This window comes from Bos javanicus, chromosome 11 (assembly GCF_032452875.1).
Source record: "Bos javanicus breed banteng chromosome 11, ARS-OSU_banteng_1.0, whole genome shotgun sequence".
Classification (NCBI taxonomy): Eukaryota; Metazoa; Chordata; class Mammalia; order Artiodactyla; family Bovidae; genus Bos; species Bos javanicus.
The window spans coordinates 101,478,498-101,499,304 of record NC_083878.1 but is presented as its reverse complement, the minus strand read 5'-3'; the positions used below and the strand labels follow the sequence as shown (position 1 = coordinate 101,499,304).

Sequence of the window (20,807 nt, the reverse complement as noted above, 5' to 3'; positions counted from 1 at the left end):
CCCCTCGCCCTCCCCTGCCCCCTCGCCCTGAGAACTCCCAGCCGCTGCCTTTTAGCCCTAGCCAAGCAGAACCTGGTACCATTTGTCATGAAAGGAAAAAGCAGGGACTTTCAGATGCTAGGCTTTCGGCAGAAGGGGAGTGGGGTGGAAGTCGAAAGGGTGGAAAGTAGGATCCATGTCTAATAATGTAAGAACCTCACGCCCACACCCTACCGCCTGTATAAAAGCTTTTGCTCAGCTTGTCTGGTTTGACGGCTCCTTGCTCTGTTTCAGTCCTCCACCAGCACTGCCCCCGAAGAAGAGACAGTCGGCTCCGTCCCCCACGCGTGTGGCCGTTGTGGCCCCCATGAGTCGAGCCACCAGTGGCTCCAGTTTGCCTGTTGGAATTAATAGGCAGGTAATTACTCCCATCCGGAAAGGCAGAGGTCAACTTCGGGTCTGGTGCATTGGTTCCTAAAACTGAAAGAAGCCCAGTGGTCTTAAGTCCCTGTCTTTGGTCACAGGGAGGAGCTCTCTCCCTCGCAGCCCCCGTTCCTGAGTGGTCCTTCCCTCTGCAGGCCGTGGTGGGGTTCCCTCCCAGGGTGAGGAGACAGGGCCCAGCCCAGGGCCTCCCTTGGTCAGAATGCTCCGAGCGCCTGTAGAGGCCTTTTCTCAGAGGCGCCGCGTGCGTGGTGTTTACTGCCTGCAGCCAGTTTCTGCACGTCCCACTATTTCCTTCGCTAAGTACATGCACCTGCTCCCTCCCCTGGGCTCAGCCGCCACCCCCCAACAGTGACTTGGGCCTGTTCTCACTTTGCACACGAGGACTTTGACGTGGACTGTTACGCACAGAGACGGCTGTCGGGAGGCAGCCACTCGTACAGCGGTGAGTCTCCCCGCCTGTCGCCCTGCAGCAGCATCGGCAAGCTCAGCAAGTCGGACGAGCAGCTGTCCTCTCTGGACAGGGACAGCGGGCAGTGCTCCCGGAACACAAGCTGTGAAACACTAGGTGAGCCACAGGCATGCATGTCACCACCGCCAGCTTCGCGCGTCCCGGTGGCTCCTGTGAGGTCAACAGCGAGGCCACTCACTGGCTCTGTCGACCTTAAGTCCATCAGGATCTGAGCCATGGTGTCTTCTTCTGCAGAATGAGGATACTAGAGTCTGTCTCCAAAGGGGGTTGAAAGTTTATTGCAGTAACACTGTGAGACCACAGAGACATGGCAGCGGTCACTGTTATTACAGTTGGTCCGCCAGTGTGTCTCTAGACTCCCTTTGCCCAAGGAGAGCCCACATGCTAAGAACTGTAAATGGAGGGGAGGGCCCCAGGCAGCTTCTGACAGAGGACGAAGGCGAGTGAGCAGCACGTGCTGACCTCGGGTGGTGGGGCCAGAGGAGGGTCTGCGGCAGCTTGGCAGAAGGCGTACAGGGCACTGAACTGTTCATGTCCTGTGAGCTAGACATTTCACTTCTGAGAGTTTTCATCTTAGGAACACAGTCCGAGGTTTATAGGAGGATTTCCATGTAGAGACTTTAATCTCAGCATCATGAAGAGCCCTGGTAGACTAGGAACAACCTGACCACTCAGTGTAGGAAATCAGCAGACTCGTGACATGCCCCCTTGGAGGAATAGTATGCAGCTGTGCTAAAAACCAGTCCTGAGTTAACGACCAGTGGATCAAGCCAAGACTGCTTATATGGTGTTTTCTTAGAGTTCAAAAAACAGAATCCAGGGGGAAAAAACTTTGCAGGTAATACATCTAGTGGTCAGCAGAGATTATAGTTAGGTTATGGGACTGTGGGTGATTTTTGTTTTAGGCATAGTATTTTTGGCCATGTTTTCTACAGTGGCCATGCGTGTTTTTCTCTTTTAGGTAAAACTTTTAAAAATCTGGGCAAGTGTGAAGAATAGGCTATGTACCAGTCATACTCCCATCCGGTTTTACTTTTATAAGCAGTAGAAAAGCTTATCCTATAAAGTAAAGCGGGAGTCTTTGTGGATGAGACGGGGACGTGTCCCCTGAGCAGGACAGGTCAGGGAAGAGGAGGGGGTCTTTCCTTCCTGTGGGGGCCGGGGGCTCACCGTGTGCTTCCCCTGTTGTGTGGATGCAGATCATTACGATCCTGACTACGAGTTCCTTCAGCAAGACCTCTCCAACGCAGACCAGATACCTCAGCAAGTGGCCTGTAACCTCAGCCCGCTGCCAGAGTCCTTGGGGGAGTCTGGGTCTCCCTTTCTTGGCCATCCTCTCCAGTTGCCTCTGGGCAGCTGTCCCCAGCCAGATGGGTCCTCAGCCCCGGGGCAGCAGACGGACGTGCCGCCAGCCCTGCCCGAGAAGAAGCGCAGGAGTGCAGCCTCCCAGACCTTGGACAGCTCTGGCTGCCGGGCGTCCTACGAGCGACACCCCTCACAGTACGACAACATCTCCGAGGATGACCTGCAGAACCCAGCCTCCGTCCAGTCCGTCCCCTTCACGCCCTTTGCTGCTATTCTTCCCTTTCAGCAAGGAGGTTCCTCAGCCTCTGTCGACTTCATGGGTGATTTCACTGTTTCTGAATCAACGGGTGACCCAGAAAAACCGCCACCTCTCCCCGAGAAGAAAAACAAACACAGTAAGCTTTTGTTACGCTATTATGGGGTCATGCCTTTTGTGCCCTAAAGCGGCGTTGCGTTTATTGAAACGGTAGATCAGAGTCAAACCAGTGGCCTCATTGTTTCTGAAAGCAGACCCACACGTACAGGGACACTTCGGGAGCCTTGTGTTGTCAGTCCTGGGGGTTATTCTTAAAAGCCTGGTGAGCTGACCTCTCCTCATGGTCTCAGCAGAACCTCAGGCCTGGTCTCCACAGAGTGTTTGGCTTCTCGTATGGCAGTCAGCTGACCTGGCCTGAACATGTGGTGACCAAGAAAAACAGGGACCGCAGCCTCAGGGCAGCGTCACAGCAGCATCGGAGCAAAGCAGGGCAGACACCACCCCAGGGCCTCTCTCAGGCTCCTGGCAGTGCATGGGAGCCGTTAGAGAGAAGCCCCTGGTCCCACTCTGTCTTCTGCTCACAGACCCTGAAGTACCATGCGATGACTCGAGTCTGGGGTTGCTGCTTGGACCAGAGGCTCTGATACCTGATGTGATCAGGGCCTGGGGGTAGAGCTGAACTTAGGGGGTTTTGTATTCTGAGTGTTTCCCAAGTGTGAGTTGGCCATCCAGTTCCCAAGGAGCATTGTGTGGAATTTGCTTTTCTGTTCGCTCCCCGACTGCTGCACGTGGCCCGGGTCTCTGCCCACCTTCTCCCCACGTCACCTGCAGGGTTCTGCCTTGTTTTCCATGGGCAGACTGGCTGCCACCGTCTCTCTGTGTGCAGCCACGTCAGCCCACCACCCAGGATGCCCTGGCCTTGGTGGGAGCGTCTGGCAGGAGACTGCTGTGACCTGGGTGTGGAACCCACACTCCAACCCCAGACAAGTGTGTGTGCTCGGCCCGTGCCCAGAAGGGTGCCCGCCTAGTGACCGCCCTGGATGCCCCCTGCTTGGGTAGTGGCCTCGGTGTGAAGGGAGAGCTAGCTCCACAGGGCTGAGGGTATCATTCCCGTCTGTCATGGAAGTTCCCTCACAGGAAGCCAGGGCGTGGAGGGAGCTGCAGACAGAGGCTCCAGGGGCATTTCCTTCTGCGCCTCTCCAGCTAGCCTGAAAGTCTGACTGGTTTAGCTCTCCAGTTAAGGCAACTTTCTGGTCATTTGAAAGCACAGAAGACAGCCCTGCAAACTTGTCATTGCCATGGTCTTAATGTTGGAACCCAGGGTGCTTGTGGCGCTGAGCTGTGACCAAGGGGGACACACCCGCTCCAGACTGACGGCTGTGTACCCTGTGCCCTCACCCCAGGGCCCGGGGCTTCTCAGCCTCGGAGCTGGTGTCCTTTCCTCTCTGGCCCCATCACCCCTTTGCTCCCTCCTGGGGCATGCACAGTCACACTGAGTAGGCCAGTACTTATTCCTGACGAAAGCACCTTACCCGCCGAGCACACGTGTGTACAGAGGCCGCTGACACCCCAGAGCTCCCGCTACCATCTGGAGGAGGGGAGGGCGGGGCGGGGTGGGTCCACACGAGTAGATCGGGGTTACCGAGAGGGCTTCTTCTGGCCAGCCCTCCCTGCTTCGTAAGGCCCCCAGGTTCAGTCAGCTCCAGCAGTCATTTCATCAGAACCCTCTAGGGTCTTCAGGAAGGTCTGGCTCTGAAGATGGGGCTGATCCGTCACCACTGGAAGTGAGAAGTAAAGTCTATTCTGATACCCCCACGTGGGGTGAGGGAGTGTGGTCCACATGGATGCCCCCGTGTGAGGAGAGAGTGCGGTCCATAGGGATGCCCCGCGTGAGACTGAGGGAGTGGGGTCCACACAGACGCCCCACGTGAGACTGAGGGAATGCGGTCCACACGGACGCCCCGCGTGTGACTGAAGGAGTGCGGTCCACACGGATGCCCCGCGTGAGACTGAGGGAGTGTGGTCCACACGGATGCCCCGCATGAGAAGAGAGTGTGGTCCACACGGATGCCCCGTGTGTAACTGAGGGAGTGGGGTCCACACGGACGCCCCGTGTGTGACTGAGGGAGTGCGGTCCACACGGATGCCCCGTGTGTGACTGAGGGAGTGGGGTCCACACGGACGCCCCACGTGAGGAGAGGGAGTGGGGTCCACACGGACGCCCCGCGTGTGACTGAGGGAGTGCGGTCCACACAGACACCCCGTGTGAGGAAAGAGTGCGGTCCACACGGATGCCCCACGTGAGGAGAGGGAGTGCGGTCCACACGGACGCCCCGCATGAGGAGAGGGAGTGCGGTCCACACGGACGCCCCATGTGAGACTAAGGGAATGTGGTCCACACGGACGCCCCGCGTGTGACTGAGGGAATGTGGTCCACACGGACGCCCTGCGTGTGACTGAGGGAGTGCGGTCCACACGGACGCCCCACGTGAGGAGAGGGAGTACGGTCCACATGGACGCCCTGTGTGAGGAGAGGGAGTGCGGTCCACACAGACGCCCCGTGTGTGACTGAGGAAGTGCGGTCCACACGGATGCCCCGCATGAGGAGAAGAAATGTGGTCCCCCCAGACGTCCCGCGTGAGGAGAGGGCTCCACCGGTGGCACCACGTGGGCCCAGCAGGAAGGAGCCGGCTGCTCCACGGTGAGGCTGCAGCTTCGAGTCGGAGCTCAGGGGCCAGGTCTCGGCTGCCTGAGGGGCTCCAAGAGAGGAGAGGGTCTGTTCGCCCCGCCTGAGTGCTTCTGCCCTCAGCGTGCGGCCTTCTGGAGTAGGAGCTTCCCGACAGCCTCTGTCAGGACGGGAGAGTGACATTTGGTGGCCGGAGCGGCTTGCCTACCTGCAGGGCCTCCTCAAGACCCACGGGGGCTGCAGCCCGCTTCAGCACGGCAGGGCGGATGCTGGGCCGTGGGTTCTGTTCGCTCGCTCATTCTGTGAACCGGTGTGCGAGACTCTGGTGATAGAGCAGCCGCCGGGAGGCACAGGGTCCCTGCCCTCAGGCAGCAGCTTCCGCCCTCAAGCGAGAAGCAGTAAATCCTCTTGCCCCCGATTTGACGATTCTTCCTGAGTCAGACCGCTCGCTGTCCCCACCCCCATGGGGTCTTTCACCTGAACAGCCTCAGCACCCCCAAACTGTCTTCTCCCAGCTTCTCGAGACAGCCAGCTCCTGAGGTGGGGGCCTTTCCGTGCTTCAGGCCCCTTCCTTGCCCGGTTCACACGGCCCCGCGCCGCGCGGGGCCCCACTGTCCGCAGAGCACTGCCCTGCGGACCCTGGTCCCAGCCTGGGGCTCTGTGCCTCCTGGAAGACTCTTCCACGTGTCCTCACCGTGTTCTGGAGAAGCCCCCTCGCCTCCCTGTTTCACCGTCCTCTGTGGGACACCCCCATCTCGGCCTGTTTTCTGTCTCCCTGGGGAGGGAGTCAGCCCCCTACGGGTCTAAGAGCCATTGCTGGCCCCTGCGGAGCGCCAGCACCTCGGTCAGCTCCTGACGCGTCGCAGGTGCTCAGTGACGATCAGATGAATGTGAGAAACCCATTCTCGTGAAGGAGAAACCCATAGCTCGTGAGGAGCCGCAAGAAGGGCCCAGAAGGGATGGAGCACGGGGCTGAGAGGGGCTCCTGGGCCGGGGATGCGGGTGAGGGGCCTCGGTGACCTGAGTCGCTCAGGAGGGAGCGTCGGGCTCGCAGGGCTGCAGGAAGAGCGGCCACAACAGACATGCGGAAAGCCCCAGGGACGGTCCAGGAGCTGAGAATGGAGGCATGGGCAGGGGGCCCAGCAGCCTGCACCCCAGCCACGGCCCTGTCCTCGAGAGGCTGGAAAACCCCAAGGGCTTCTCGGCCAGGAGTGGGTGTGCCCCTGCGCTTCTCTAAACACAGGCTGTTTCCCAGCGTGGTTCCAGATTCACGGGAAGGAGGGGAAAGGAAGGGAGTTCCCGCAGAGCCTGCCCCCCGCCCCACACCCATGCCACCCTCTCCTCCAGAGGCCGCGTGACACGCGGGCGGTACCCAGGTCCACGTGGCGGTCACGCAGACTGCCCCGGGCCCTCTCCCTGGCCGCTGCGGGGCGGGCGGGAGTCTGTGCGTGGCCCGCCCAGCCTGGTCCCTCTGTGTGCGCAGTGCTGGCCTACATGCAGCTGCTTGAGGACTACTCGGAGCCACAGCCTTCCATGTTCTACCAGACGCCGCAGAAGGAACACGTGTACCAGCAGAAGAACAAGCTTCTCATGGAGGTGTATGGCTTCAACGACTCCTTCAGCACCGGCGACGCCGCACACGATCTCGCCCCGCCCCCCGCCCTGCCCCCCAAGCAGCGGCAGCTGGTAAGTGGGGGGCCCCCACGAGTGGCCCAGGACGCTGGGCCTGCTCTCCTGCTCACATCTCCCCCCGCAGGAGTGGCTGCTCCTCCAGAGCGGGCCCCTGCAGCTGGGACTGGCTTGTACTCAGAATGTTTGCTTTCTCTGTAGACAGTCTTTTTTTTTCTCTCTCTCTTTTGTGGCTCCAATATAGACCTCCCCGAAAGGAGGGAGTCAATCAGAGCACAGGGCAGGGTCTGTGCGGGGCCATCTGTGGCCTCGATTTACATGGTGGGCCTCACTGCCCAAGCACTTGCACCGCCAGCCGGGGCTGGCCCAGTGAGGACCAGCCCTGTGGAAGCAGGCGGCTGACACAGAGCCGCTTGTGTTCCAGGCCGGCACGCCCTTCCTCCTTTAGAACCCTCCTGTGTCAGGACGCCATGTAGGCAGCACAGAGGGGCCGTCTGGCCGTGGGCAGGCTGGAGAGACGCTGGGACCAGCGGGGGCACTCGGGTGCACCTCTCAACCCTCTTCTCTCCGCCACCAGTTTACTAACCTCGGGGCCTGGGGTCAGGCTCTAGAATCGAAGCGCCCCGTCCAGCCGAGCTCTGTAGGAAGAGTACACCCAGGAGGGCAGTCCGTCAGAGCTGCACGTGCTGTCCTGCTCTCGTGCTGACCAGTCTGCTCGTCTTAACCAGAGAGGGCCGCCTTCATCCCCTGCGAGGGGACGCTGCCCCGGCTGTTCCGGGAGGCAGATGGCCGGACGGTGAAGGTCCTCAGGTCACTCTTGGAAGCTGCCTGGGCCTCAGCAGTCCTGCAACTGGGCCTTGAGCCCATTCCCGGTCCCAGAGTCCCCGAGCCTGCCCCTGCACAGGGGGCTCTGGGGCAGGGGCAGCCTGTCTTGTGGAAGGTGGGCCAGGCTCAGGCCGGGGGTCTGGGTTCCAGTCCTGCACTGACCAGCTGTGTCTCCCCAGCTGTGCTCAGGTCTCAGCTCTTCGCCTGCCCTGCTCTCCCCACAGACAGCTGAATATGCCCGAATGTGAGTCTCTGTTGTTCACCACAGACACATAGATGCCTGCCTCAGGGACCCCTGACCTAAAATGTTTAGTTAAACAGCTAGGCCAGTTTGATTGAGATCTGGTTTTCTCAGCCCCTCCTGCTGGGTACACAGGTGTCCATCGCCCAGCCCTGGGTGTCCTCTGTGTCCTGTGGTGCCCACAGAGCCGAGCCCTGGGGAGAGAGCCCTGAGGGATGCGCTTGAGTCCCAGCCCCGTGAGAGTCACATCACCTCCCCTTGAGGTGGGGCGGCGGTCCAAGGGGCTCTCTGGGGAAAGGCTGCCAGGGAGCCCTGGAGGATGGGCAAACATCCTGTGAATATCCCCTCCCCCGTGGCCCCTGTCACCCCCACTTTAAGTAAAGTGAGGCTGAGAGAGCTGGAGAGACGGGCTCAAAGCCCCCAGCAGAAGCGGAAGCCGGGACACGTGAGACACCCCGTGTGTGACTGCTGGGCGCCCCTTCTCCGGTGCCAGTGTGAGAAGTGTGACCCTGTTTTCCAGACAGAAGTGAGCATGACAGGTACACCTGTGAGCCCACGTGCCCTGAAGGCGGCCTGGTTCTAGGTGCTTCACACACACACAGCCATCTGCCGGAAACCTGAGGTGCAGAGAGCGTCGTGTGACGCCCGACGCCAAGCCAGCCCCACATGGCAAGGCCAAGGTTAGGGCCCGGGCTGCCTGGCTCCTGCTCTGCACCCTGAAGCGTGGTCGCTCCCACAGAGGAGCACCGGGGCCCTAAGGAAGCGGAGGAGCTGGGGTGCCCACACAAATCCGCGTGGCTCCTTCCATCTTACCGCCACTTCTTCACAGGAGTGAAGAGGGCACCCGCCCCCCAGCTCGCCTTCGACGGGCGTCCTTGACCCCTAGCTGGGCCGAGAAGCCTTCCCTCTCCAGAAGGTCCCGGCAGGTCGGGTAGCAGCCTGCCCCGTCCATGCGCACGTGCCTGACTGCTCTCTGCTTCTCTCCCTCCTGCCCCGTCTCCTCCCTTGCTCCTCTGTCCAGCAGGCCTCCTGTGCTGCTTCTTCCTTCTCCTCTGTCTCCTACTGTGTCCAGCAAACTAAAGTGGCCTTCACCCCCGAGGACGGCAGTGCCGCTCAGGGCATCAGTGTGTCCGTCTCTAACTCCTTTCTCAGCCGGCACGGCAGCTTACCTGTGCCCTCGGTGAGTCGCTCCCTGCACTCGCTACCGGGAACCTGGGGAGCGAGACCTTTCCCTCGTGGCCTATGCCTCCCGACATGCATGCTGCTGCCTGTCGCCGGCTCCAGCCCTCCACATACCCCAGACAGGAAAGGTGGCCCGAAGGTTGGTGAGAGTGGCTGGGGCGGATTGGGGTGGGACTCCTGGTGGCCACGCTCAGGGCATCATCACTCAGACGTAAACTGGCAGAGATGTTTTGGCCTTTTTATTCTGTTCTCCCACTGGGCATTGGGTCAGCCCTGTAGTGTTCTGTGTTTAAAAAGGAGTATTCCTCACGTAGGAAGCAGAGCAGGCTGTACCCAGTATGATGGAGCTGAAGTTAAGAGAGCTGTGTCAGTTAGCTTTCACTACCTCTTGCTAATGTAACAAATCACCCCAAAACCTGTGGCTTAAAGAGCAGTAACCGTTTGTCCTTGCCAGAAAGTGAAAGTTGCTCAGTTGTGTCTGACTCTTTGTGACCCCATGGACTATACAGTCCATGGAATTCTCCAGGCCAGAATACTGGAATGGGTAGCCTTTCCCCTCTCCGGGGGATCTTCCTAACCCAGGGATCAAACCTAGGTCTCCTGCATTGCAGGTGGATTCTTTACCAGGTGAGCCACCAGGGAAGCCTTGCCTAGGACACAGCTTAGCAGCACAGCTGTGCTGATCGGGACAGGCCTGGCTGCCAAGGGCTGGACTTGCCCACATCCCTGGCACCCCAGCGGGGGCTGGTCTGGCAGTGACCCTCCTGACCTGTCTGCCACATCAGGCCAGCCTGGGCTTGTTCACAGGGCAGTTGGCTGGGCTCCAGGAAGACAGATGGATACTTGGAGGCATCATAAGGCCTCATCGTAGGGCTGGCATGCGTCCTCTGGGTCAGGCCCCAGGCAGCGCAGCCTGGGGAGGAGAGTGGACTCGACCTCTGCTGGGCGGGCCCTTCCGCAGCTCACCCTGTGGAGGTGGGGCGGCAGGAGGAGGGCTGGCCTGCTGTCTGCAGATACACATGCGCTGACACCTCGGAGGCTGCGCGGGTCTGCCGTCTTCCTCTGGGGTCTGCATCTGTTCAAGAAGCTGACCGCCCGCACCTCCTGCTGACTCTGTCTAGTGGCGCCCTGGGTGTCGGCGCTCAGGAAAGGACTCTCCAAGGGAGCTCGGTGGACCTGTCCCAAGGTGACTCACATCCTCCCAGGCCTCAAGTTCAGTCCTCTAGGGTGGCACTTTTCCTTGCCTCCTCTTCTGTGAGTGGGAGGATTAAGTAAAATCACAAGAAACTGCCAGGCAGGTAGTAAGCTTGGCACGTCTGTCATTATTGCTGTTGTCTTAGAGTTCTGGGTTCTAGTCTTGGCTTGTTCTGATCCTGTGCATGAGTGCCTGGGCAGATGTCTTCACTTGCTTGGACTTCCTTTGCCCTCTTGAATGACCGGGTTGACCTGGTGACATCAGAGCCCTCTCCAAGCTTGGGTTCCCAGTGTGGTTTTGTCTGTTCTCCATATTTGGGAGCCACCAGCGCCCAGGTGAAGCTGGTCCTCCCCATTGAGGGGACCTTGGGATGCAGTCTTCCCTTCAGCTCCCAGACCTCGCCGGGCAAGGCAGGACCACTCCCCACCCCTCCCTGGCTCTGGTGCACAGACGACCTCTGTTTCCTCAGCAGCCACCTCTGGCAGCTCTTTTCACAAATCTTGCAAAACTTGGCCTTGAGACAATCCTAGGTCTTGATGTGGTTTTTTTTTTTTTTTTTTCCCCTCTCTTCTGCGAACAGAAAGTAAGTGTGAGTTTTCCTAAGAATGTCTACAACATCCCTTTTGAATAGTTTGGGGAGGAGACTGAATGAACAGGACTGTATACTATAGAATTAAAGAGAACTCGAGGACATTTTAGATTAAGCTGGGGTATGAGTATGTCATAGTTTTCCCCTCAGCACACAGAGGAGTCTTACAGCATCCTGCATCTCAGCACCAGCTCCACAGAGGAGCCTGAGGGGAGTGAGCTAAGAAGGGTGCTTTAGTTCACTTGAAGCGAAGCCCCTCCAGGCCTCAAGAGATGTTAGTAATGGCCTAAATATATGGAATACTTGACATCTGAAATGCAGAAACCCCAGAGAAATTATTTAGCTGTAATACCAATACTTTTTTCGTGTATATTCTCTGCTTACATTTTGAGATGAGCCCCAGACAGAGGGCTTTGATGTGCTCTTGGAGCAGCGCTTCATTGCCAAATGTCTTTGTTCCTTCATCCCTGGACTTGTGTCATCAGTCCAGCATGGAATTCCCAAGAGCTGCCTCATAGGAAAATAGCAGGTGCCAAATATGAAGTTCTTTGCCCAGTGGCCTGTTGCTTCTGCCTTGTAACAGGAATTTGGAAACCTTGCCGAGGGAACTGCAGAGCAGTGAGCCTGCACTGGTCGATTTAACATGAAGGAGGTGCTGCAGAAGCATTCCTAGTCACTTTTCTGGGATCCCACGGAAGATTTAATTTGCTAAGAACGGAGCTACTCCCGATGGGGGTCAGGCAGCCAGAAGGATCCAGTGCAAGCAGGATGGCCCGTCGTCCTTGAGAAGCCCGTGCAAGGGAGTAGGCAGAATGAGTCAAGCGGAAAGGAGACTCCGGCTCAGGCAGGGCGTGGGCAGCAGGGTGAGAGTCACAGACGTCTGGGGAAGGCTGTGGGCAGTGGGGGCAGGATGGTGTCAGGAGGGGGCGCCTGAGTTGTGGTCTGATGGCCAGTTAAGGTTTCAGGGAAATGAAGGTCAGTGAGGGACCTGCCTGAAGATGGGGAGTAGAAGCTTGTCTCAAGTATAAACTCTCAGGACTGAGGTCCAGGGAGAGCGGCCGGAGGGGTAGCAACAGCCAGCCCTTCGCACAACCTGCCCCTCGGTCGCAACCTGCTGCTTTCTCCTGGGTGCTGCCCTCTGGGCTTGGGCCCAGCCTTGACCGCTCTTTCCCCACTTGTGCCCAGACGTGTCCTGCTGCCGTTCCTGGGAGGTGCCCACCCTCCTCTTCACAATCTTTGTCTGGGTCTGCTTAGCCCCCGGTCCACAGACCCCCTTTCCTTCCCGGCATGCGCTGTGATTCTAGGAGACTTGAACAGCTGCTCAGACATGTGGCATCTGGGACATTAAGACCAGTTTGGTAGAAGAAGGTGTTCAGGGAAATGATGAGCTACTGTGAGGCCAGAACGATGTGGAGAGCTAGGTGCAGCCACCCCCGGGAATGGGCGGCCGGCCCCCTCGTGCCTGTTCCAATTCCACCAGGCCTTGCAGTATGCCTGCCCCTTGGCGCACGGGTAAGTGTTTGAGGGAGGCCCACTGAGGTACACCTCTCAGATGTGGCGCTGGCGTCCTCCTCCCACCCCTGGATTCTCCTCCATCACTCGTACCCCTGGCCGTCTGCCCTGTCCTCGCTGCGGCCTTGCCCATGCTGACTGCCTGACTCCCACCTCCCCCCGAACTCCCATCCCTCCAGCCCCAGTCCTCTCACCACCCTGGATTCCCACTGCTGTTCCCACTGTGGCCCTTCTTGGGCTTGCACTTTCTCTATTCTGAACCCTAGTGGTGCGAAATCTTGGAAGCTCTGAGTTGGGTCCATATTCACTTTACCCTTGACCAGAATATTATTGGGAACCTGTTAATAACTATTAGGGTTTCCAGTCCTCTGGACATTACAACACTGATGTTACAAAAGCCACCTCCCTCTATGCCTATTCTTTCTTGGCTCACTGATATTAACTGTCACCAAGAGATATAGCTGGATGCTAGGACTCGGTTGAAATATTTTCTTTACTATTTTGGCTTCCAAAATGATTCTGGAGAATCAAAACTTCTAGAAGACCCAGAAGAAGAACTTCAGAAATACCCATAATGACTGTCTTCTGTTTTTAAAAGTCTCTCGGGTAAGAAAGTCGTGTGTGTCCTGTTGAGGACTTCAGTTTAAATGGGGACGCTGGGTAGAGCTGCTGGCCGTGATCCTCCGAGAGCCGGGCCAGGCTTCCACACTGTAGCACACGGGCCCTTCTAGGACCCTGCCCAGGAGAGGCTTACTCTGTCCGCCCCCTCCTCGGTCTCCTGTCACCAGCCATCACTGAGACAAAGGCATCTGACAGGTGGAAAGGCCAAACAGAGAAGGAGAGGGAGACAGGAAGGAAGATTGTGGACCACAGCAGGTGTGCCCTCCTGCTGGTTAAGTAGGCCCCCGCCGTCCCCTGTGTCTTCTTGACATCTTTTCCTCACTGGCTTCCCGCCTGCTCGGAGCAAACTTACTCTGAGAGAAGAGGGAGGGTCCGTGGGCAGTACCAGGGGCCCAGGGCAGGCAGGTTCATCTCTGAGCTGACCTCTCTTGGGCTCTTTGTTCCGTCGGCCTGCCCGACCTCCCAGGGTTTCCTAGAGAGCGGCCCCCAGCACTGTCAGCAGCGAGGAAAGCAGGGCTATTTTGCCACCCACGCGGGAGTCTTTGCAGGCCCCTCTGAGTCTGGCCTGAGATCTTCGCAGGCTCTTCCAGTCTGCTGGGCCGTTGAAGTGCGATGTGGCTCCTCCAAAACGTTCCCCCTGTGCCTTTCTGCCCTTCCTCAACAACCACGTGCCCGTGTAGCCAGCGTATCCCTGAAGTGTGACTGAGTTTACTGCTGCTCCAAGCCCAGACACAGCCTTGTGAGAAGGAGGCATGGGCAGGCCAGCACTCCTGTGGGTTCCTAACCCCTTCAGGTAGAGGTAGAAGCCTGGCTCTGTGTCAGGCCCCCACCCTGAGCCCAGGGTGAGCCTGCCTTGCCTGCGGTGGACACCCAAAGGCCAAGGACCGGGGCCCAGGGACCTTGTCCTGGGGGCTCGCCACCCAAAGGCCAGGGACCGGGGCCTAGGGACCTTGTCCTGGGGCTCGCCAAAGCAGCTGCTCTGCCCCTGCTGCTTCTGTCCCTCCTAAAGACGCCCTGACTCTTGTCGGTGCTCATGTCATTGTGGACAGCTCTTGCAGACTAGCTTCAGACAGGAACTTCCCTGCCTCCCCTCGCTGATGACGGCTGACCTACTGTAGTCCGTGACAGTTCTGCTGGTCAGGGACCACGAGGCCCCCGGGTCCTTGGGAATGTCCTGTGTGACGTGACCCCTAAGGGGTGCTGGCTACACGCTGACGGTTGCCTTTACTCTTGTGATTTCAGGCTGCTTGGCAACTTGTCAGGGGCTCTTCTTCCTGTTCTGTGATGGAATGTTTACCCATGTTCTGGAGATGGAGACACCAGACTAGAGAAGCTGAACCACTAGATAAGAGTTTTAAGTCAGCTGAGGTTAGAATCAGATCCCCATCATGAAAAGTACAGTGTCAGGTTGATGTCTATGAATTGTTCAATGGCCAGTAAGCATTGAGACCCGAGAAGGTTCAGGAGAAAGAAAAGCCTGTGCGCGGACATCAAGAGACGCGCTTTCTTTGTCCTGACAGTGGTTCTGATGCAGGACAGAGTATAGCCGCAGGCTCTCCATAGAGCGCTAAGAGTAGGTGTGAGTTAGAGCCCCTGTTGTGCTGCGTAAAGCCACACTGAGTGAAAAATAGTGGAGCTGTATTTCTAGAACTAAATTCAGATCACTGTGGAATCTGTACTAAATCTTCCTATGAAGAGTTGATGTTATCGAGGTTAATGTTTCTTTCTTTAATGCAGAAAAGCATTTCTTAAAACGATTTTATTTGTTTGACAGTGCCGGGTCTCCGTGGCTGCAGTGAGCGGGGTCCTCTCTCGTTGTGCTCGCGCTCCTCACTGCAGTGGCTTCTCTCGTCGCGCTGGCTCTAGCACGCACGGGCTTCAGCAGTGGTGGTGCGTGGGCTCCGTAGCTGTGGTTCCCGGGCTCTAGAGCATGGGCTTAGTTGCTCTGCAGCATGTGGGGTCTTCCTGGAGCAGGGGTAGAGCTTGTGTCTCCTGTACTGGCAGGCAGATTCTTTATCACTGAGCCACCAGGGAAGCCCTAAGCTTAATATTTAAGGAATATACAGAGCCTCCCAAGATGTATTGGAGGTTCTCACAAAAATGTAATTAGCCATGAAACCATTGGCCAAAAATGCAGTGTGTTTCAAGGAAGATCTTGTGATTCAAATGCAAAAGTATGTAACATGAGAGAAAACATAGTAAATTCCTGCTTTCACTTGTCCTAAAATTCTCCTGAGCAGAACGTTTTTGTTCTTCTACATCCTTTGTTGTAGAATTACAAATTAGAATTTTAAATGAATTTAAAGAGAGAAGGCATTTTTTGGACACACGTGACGTCAGTGTCGCCTTCCTTGGGTGAGCTGGGCGCTGGCTCCTTGCTCCCACAACAGGACCCACAGCAGTGTCTCTCCTCGCCTTGAGCACAGGAGCTCTCAGCATTGGCCTCCGACCCTGCCACTTGGCTTCAGAAACTCTGCTTCTGACATTATCTAACATGTAATAGTTAAAAATTAACACATGCACCTCAAAGAAGGAAGTTCTCTCTGGGCCTAAGACAGCTTTTGTAAACACATAGTTAACTGGGCCCAGGAAGGAGAGAGGAGACAGGCAGTCTTGTGGCTAGTTTGCCCCATGGAGTGAGAAGAACCATTATCAAGGGTCCTTCCTGGTGACCTCGGAAGGGTCATGTCCCATCTGAGAACCGAATAAGATGTGGTTGTTTCCAGGAGATCCCTCCCCAGGAAATCGAGGCTGTGTGTTTTGCGTCGGCTAAAAGCTTTACTTCCTTCCAAGAGAAATAACTGAGGCCCATATTGTGCGGACACTCGCAGGCCCTGTTTGAAGGCCGCTTCCGCTGAGCCCAGGACTGGCCCTGGGCTGTGGTTCCCACCGGCTCACTATAGGAGAAGAAAGCCCAAACCACCCTCGAATTACAGCTCCTTTGAATACGTTTTCTCCCAAATGATGGATAAAACTTTAAGCCCCCAAACAAGCTGTCCAAGAGCTTATCTGTTTTCACCAAGTAGTGTTCAAAAACCCTGAAGTCACGAGCCTTGCTGGAGCCAAGGGTGTACAGTAATGACTGATCTCTGGCGACTTCTTCACTTCCCGAGCACTTGGCGGCCACAGTCAGTCCATTCACTCAGATGAGTGCATTTCCCATGATTGGCAGGGCTGGACGTTCTCCAGAGCGTGGAGCCCGAGTCACCATGGAGTCGCTGTGATTGGCAGGGCTGGATGTTCTTCAGAGCTTGGGGCCTGCCCGAGTCACCCTGGAGTAGCCATAACGGTCAAGGTCCTCTGGCCTACAGCTCCAGCCCTCAGCTGTTGGCACGCTGACCGCCTTCTCTGGGCCCCGGCCTTCTGATAGTCACAGGGATTAGATGAAATGTCTGTCATGTTGAGGATTCAGAGGTTTTCTTATGAAGATTACTTTCCTGCTTTCTTGCTAACAGTGCAGGGCCTGTCCCTAGTCGTCTTTCATGCCAGGATATAATGGAAAGGAAGTGGCACTGACACTGGTGCCTGGCCAGCTTCAGGAAGCTCTGCTTACCTAGCACATGACTGGCCACCCATCAAGGCGGTCTCCCTCCTCCTTTACACCCAGAAGACTCTCGGTGGTTCTTTCAGCTGTGTAGTTCAAAGAGTCAGTGGCTCCTGTGTCTCTCACGAGGGTAAACCTTTGCTCTACGTATCTGACGTGTATGTCAGGCCTTGGCTCACTGCCTCTTGCAGGCTGGTCATCACTCGGGAGGTCTCCGAGCGAAGTGAGTAGACCGGACCCTGCAGAGCTGCAGGATCGCAAGCTTAGGGCCTGTCACATGCCCAGAGTGCTCCCTGAGTGTGAGGGGGCTGTCCCAGCAGCATCTCTGTTGGGCTGAGCCCAGCTGTGGCTTACTAGGTCCATGGCTGCCCTTCCAGCCTGTCTCTGCATCTTCGTAAGGAGGATTATAATTTGGTGCAGAGTAAATGAGGTGGTTCACATAAAACCTTCAGTACCTCATCTGCCCAGCAAGACACCTTCAGTGAGAATAGCTGCCATCCCCACCATCACAAGATGGCTCCTGCTGGCACTTTTGACTGTGAGATCAGGGCTGACGTGGGGGGCCAGGTGCCCCTTCTCCTCCCCAGAAGTCATTCGAGCCCCCATAGATCTCCCGCAGAAACATGCCGCCTCCCAACAGGCAGCTCGGCCCATTATAGACTCCTGGGCCCAGACAGTCTTACTCCAGCTATAAATAAAAATTCCTGCCGCGGAGCACAGCAGCGAAGCCCGGCACCAGCCAGATCCTAAAATAGACTCCAGGCTGTGGTGAAGGCGTGTTTTCTGCTCCATGGCCAGCCCTGCGTTCTCCCTGCCCTTGTGAAATAAATGTGATCTTAAAGGGCCTGGAAACACTGCTTGGGGGAGGCGGTGGATACTGGATTTGTTGACTGCAGTACGGGCATGAGCCTGCAGGGCCAGGGAGGGGCCGGCCTGGTGGTGATTAGAGAGCAGCCCTGTGTCTCCCCCGCACCCCCTACCACCACCGCCGCCCCCTGAAGGTGATGTTCAGGCCTGGCTGCTGTCCCATAGGACCGCATAGCTAGAATACCAGAGCTGAGCCCAGGCAGCCTGGTTGTTGCTGAGGGAAGGAGGGCAGGGCAGCCAGCCGCTCTGTCCCAGAGACACGCACCCTCCTTCCCTTCTCCCTGGCGGCCGCCCCTCTCCTCTGCCGTCCTCACCCGCGGTGGCTTCCCCTGCGAACCCACACCTGCACAGCCCAGGCAGCTTGTCCACGACCCCCTGCACCCGCCGTAGAGACACTGCTGAGTCAGGCAACGTTCTGGGCACCTTGGTTAATAACAGTGTTAGGAGCCATTCCTAAGCATTCCCTCATTCAATAAGTATGTACTGAGTTAATTAAACGCCTTGGCTCTGTTTTTCGAGGCACTCCTGAGGGTATTTTGGAGGGCAGGAGAGGAGAGCTGATGCTGATTGCTTGTCACCCAGCCAAACTTACAGGGTGTCTCAGTAAACGCACACAGAGCCCCTGGGAGGGAAGAACTGCTGTTTCCATCCCCGCTTTAAAGAGGAGGAGACTGAGGCTCCAAAACTCACAACCCCTGCCCAAGGTCACACAAGTAGAGCTCAGGACCTGAGTGCAGGTCTGTATGACTTGCGCACGTGCCCTCAGCGGTTATCTCAGCTTCCAGAAAAGGCACCCACTGTGTGTGTGTGTGTATGTGCACGTGCACGCGTGTGTATAAGTTAGGGCTTGGTTACTGCAGGGCCCACTCCAGTGCTCTGTGCGTTTTCATGCTTCAGGGATGTGGGGGTGTCAGTGAGCACACGTCAGGACCCCAGAGCCAGCATTTGGCCTGGTTCGTTGTGGCTGCTATAACAGATTACTGCAGCCTGGGTGGCTTATAACAGCAAGTGTGTTTCTCGCGGTTCCGGAGGCCAGCATGGCTGGGTGAGGCCCTCTCCCTGGTCACGGACTTTTCTTGGTCCTCACATGGCAGAGGGTAGAGCCTCTTTTCTGTAGCACAGACCCTAGCATCTGGTGGGGTGAGGATTTCAACATACAAATTTGGAGGGGCACCGATGTTCCGACCATAGCAGCACTGTAGGTGAACTGTGAGCGAGGCAGAGTCGTGGCCCAGGGAAAGGCCCCTGTGTGTGGGAGCGAGTGTCCGGCAGGCCTGGGGGCCGGACTCCTGTGAGAGTCTGCAGCCACTGCCTCAGCGCAACCAGCGCAGGGGTCCCTCAGATGGTCTCCCGGGACTGGCCGGGCCGTCCCCTCCCTCGGCTGATGCACTTCACTCGTGGTCTCCTCTGGGCACCTTCTCAGCCACTGAGAGCGCCTCCCTGTGGCTGTGGGGGGAGCATCCTCCAGAGGTGAAACAGCCCCCAGAGCCAGACTCGCCACCCACAGCAAGGCCCTGGCTTGGACGGCTGCTCTGAGAGGTCAGATGGAAGGCGTCGGCTGCCGGCCCTGGAGAGGGCGCCCCGTGGAAGCTCAGGCCCCACGGCCCTGGGGAGAGGACAGCTGAGCCAGGGCTCCACCGCCGCGGGCTTCTTCCCAAAGAAGGCATGTGGACAGATGAGACCGACAGGAACCCAGGCCTCATTGTCATGCCGTGCTTCTTCACTCGTTCCCCTGTGTCTGGGTTGGCCTTGAGCTTCTGAGTTAGATGGGAGTAAGATGTGTGGGGACAGTCAGTTTCTAGGCAGGTACCCTGGGTCGGATATAAATCAACAGCCATGGGGCTCGTGGCCTCACCAAGGAGCGGGGGAGCTTTGAACTGTGATCCACAGCCCAAGGAGGCTGATGAGGGGCAGAGGGGAGTGTGACTGTCCCTTGTGTGACAGCAGCTCTCCCCCCAGGTTGAAGTGTAGCTTTAGAGAAACGCTTAAAGTGATGAGTGGCTTTAGCCTCTCATTAGTTTAAGTCTTCATTTCCTCTTGCTTCATGGATTTCAAAAATCCTGTGCCGGGTATTCCCTGGCAGTCCAGTGGTTAGGACTCCTTGCTTTCACTGCCAGGGGTCCAGGTTTAACCCCTGATCAGGGAACTAAGATCCCACACGCTTCACAAAAAAAAAAAAAATCCTATGCCAACATGTAGAGAGGACAGCTGAGCGAGCGGTGTGCCTGTTTTTTTGGGGGCGGGCTTTTGTCAAGTTCCAGCCCCTCATGGTGGGAAGTGAGCCTGGCGGGGGCTCCAAACTCAGCCCCTGCTGCACATTCGTCCCCGTTTCTCCAGGACAGTGGGCAGGCCTGGCCACCCCAGGACTGTTAGCTGGTGGTCTCCAACCCTCCTTCCACAGCACAGCCCAGGCCCAAGTCTGTGCTCCCAGGCTCTGCTCTCTGCCCAGCCTGATCTCAGGCTTTTCTTTCATGATGGGACCCTCGGAGAATGGAGCCTTGCAGTCCTAAAGGGGGCGTCAGAGGCATTGCACTTCGTCTGTTAAAGAAAGAAAGAAAAAAGATGGACAGAAAGGAAAATGTACTCATAAATTTTTAGTGTTTTGGGAGCACAATTCTTTCAACCATGTTTAAGGCTTATCACTTCCCTTCCAAAAGGATTTGAAGTGACTACAATATTGAAAAGGCTTGCAGTATTTGACTTTCAAGAACTAAAATCAGAGAGATTCATCAAAAAAAGAGTCAAAATGAGTAAATGTGACCAGGTATCTGCATACGCTCGGTTCAGTCATGAGGTTCCTGGAAGGACAGTCGGCATAGATGGGGCTGCATAGGTTCAATTTTCTGACAGAGGATGGGACCCCCCACCTCCACAGTGTGGGATGGGGGCTTGCTCTCCTTGGGGGGGCACCGCGTCCCGCCGTGTAGACGCTGAGGACGGCTCTGGGTGGTCTTCAGGCTCTTCGCAAGGGGCTGCCGAGCCAGGGTTGGGGGACCTCCAGCCAGAGGGCCGCAGGGGTGGTTTGGCCTGAGTGGTGTCCTCGTTCGAAAGACCACGATCGGCCCGTCACGACTCAGCCGAGTTAATCTAACAACTTTCTCTCTTGTCTGTTTTCCTCTTCCCTCCCCTCGTGTTCGTGTCTGTGTTCCACTCTGACTCTGTAGTACAAGTCTGTGTTTAGGTCGTACTCGCAGGATTTCGTGCCTCACAGCCAAGCTTCCGTCCAGCCTTTCCTTCCGTCTACCTCCTCTTCCTCTCCACACTTCCCACCTGTCCACCAGTCCCAGAGCTCTGACTTAGCCGTGCCGCCCGTGGCCAGTCTGCCTCCCAGCACCCTGGACGGGCCTCTCTCATCTTCTCAGGAGAGCAGCTTTCACGGGAACACTGTCTGCCTTCCTTCCGAAACCTCTTTCACTGACTCGCCCCAGACGCCTTCGGTGAGAACTCAACACACACACCTCCA

At 57.1% G+C, this 20,807-nt stretch overlaps 1 protein-coding gene across 27 annotated transcripts in view; it reads left to right on the top strand.

The window, feature by feature from the left end:
- RAPGEF1 (Rap guanine nucleotide exchange factor 1) overlaps positions 1-20,807 on the top strand; it is a 136,990-nt gene that overhangs the window by 95,104 nt on the left and 21,079 nt on the right. For 18 of the 27 annotated variants that reach the window (XM_061433905.1, XM_061433915.1, XM_061433910.1 and 15 more), the window contains 6 exons: positions 274-397; positions 805-988; positions 2,092-2,592; positions 6,623-6,825; positions 8,856-9,014; positions 20,509-20,781. In XM_061433905.1, coding sequence (XP_061289889.1) covers positions 274-397; positions 805-988; positions 2,092-2,592; positions 6,623-6,825; positions 8,856-9,014; positions 20,509-20,781 — 1,444 coding nt within the window. The remainder of the gene's footprint in view (positions 1-273; positions 398-804; positions 989-2,091; positions 2,593-6,622; positions 6,826-8,855; positions 9,015-20,508; positions 20,782-20,807) is intronic. The other 9 variants (XM_061433921.1, XM_061433924.1, XM_061433920.1 and 6 more) reach the window with 4 other exon arrangements.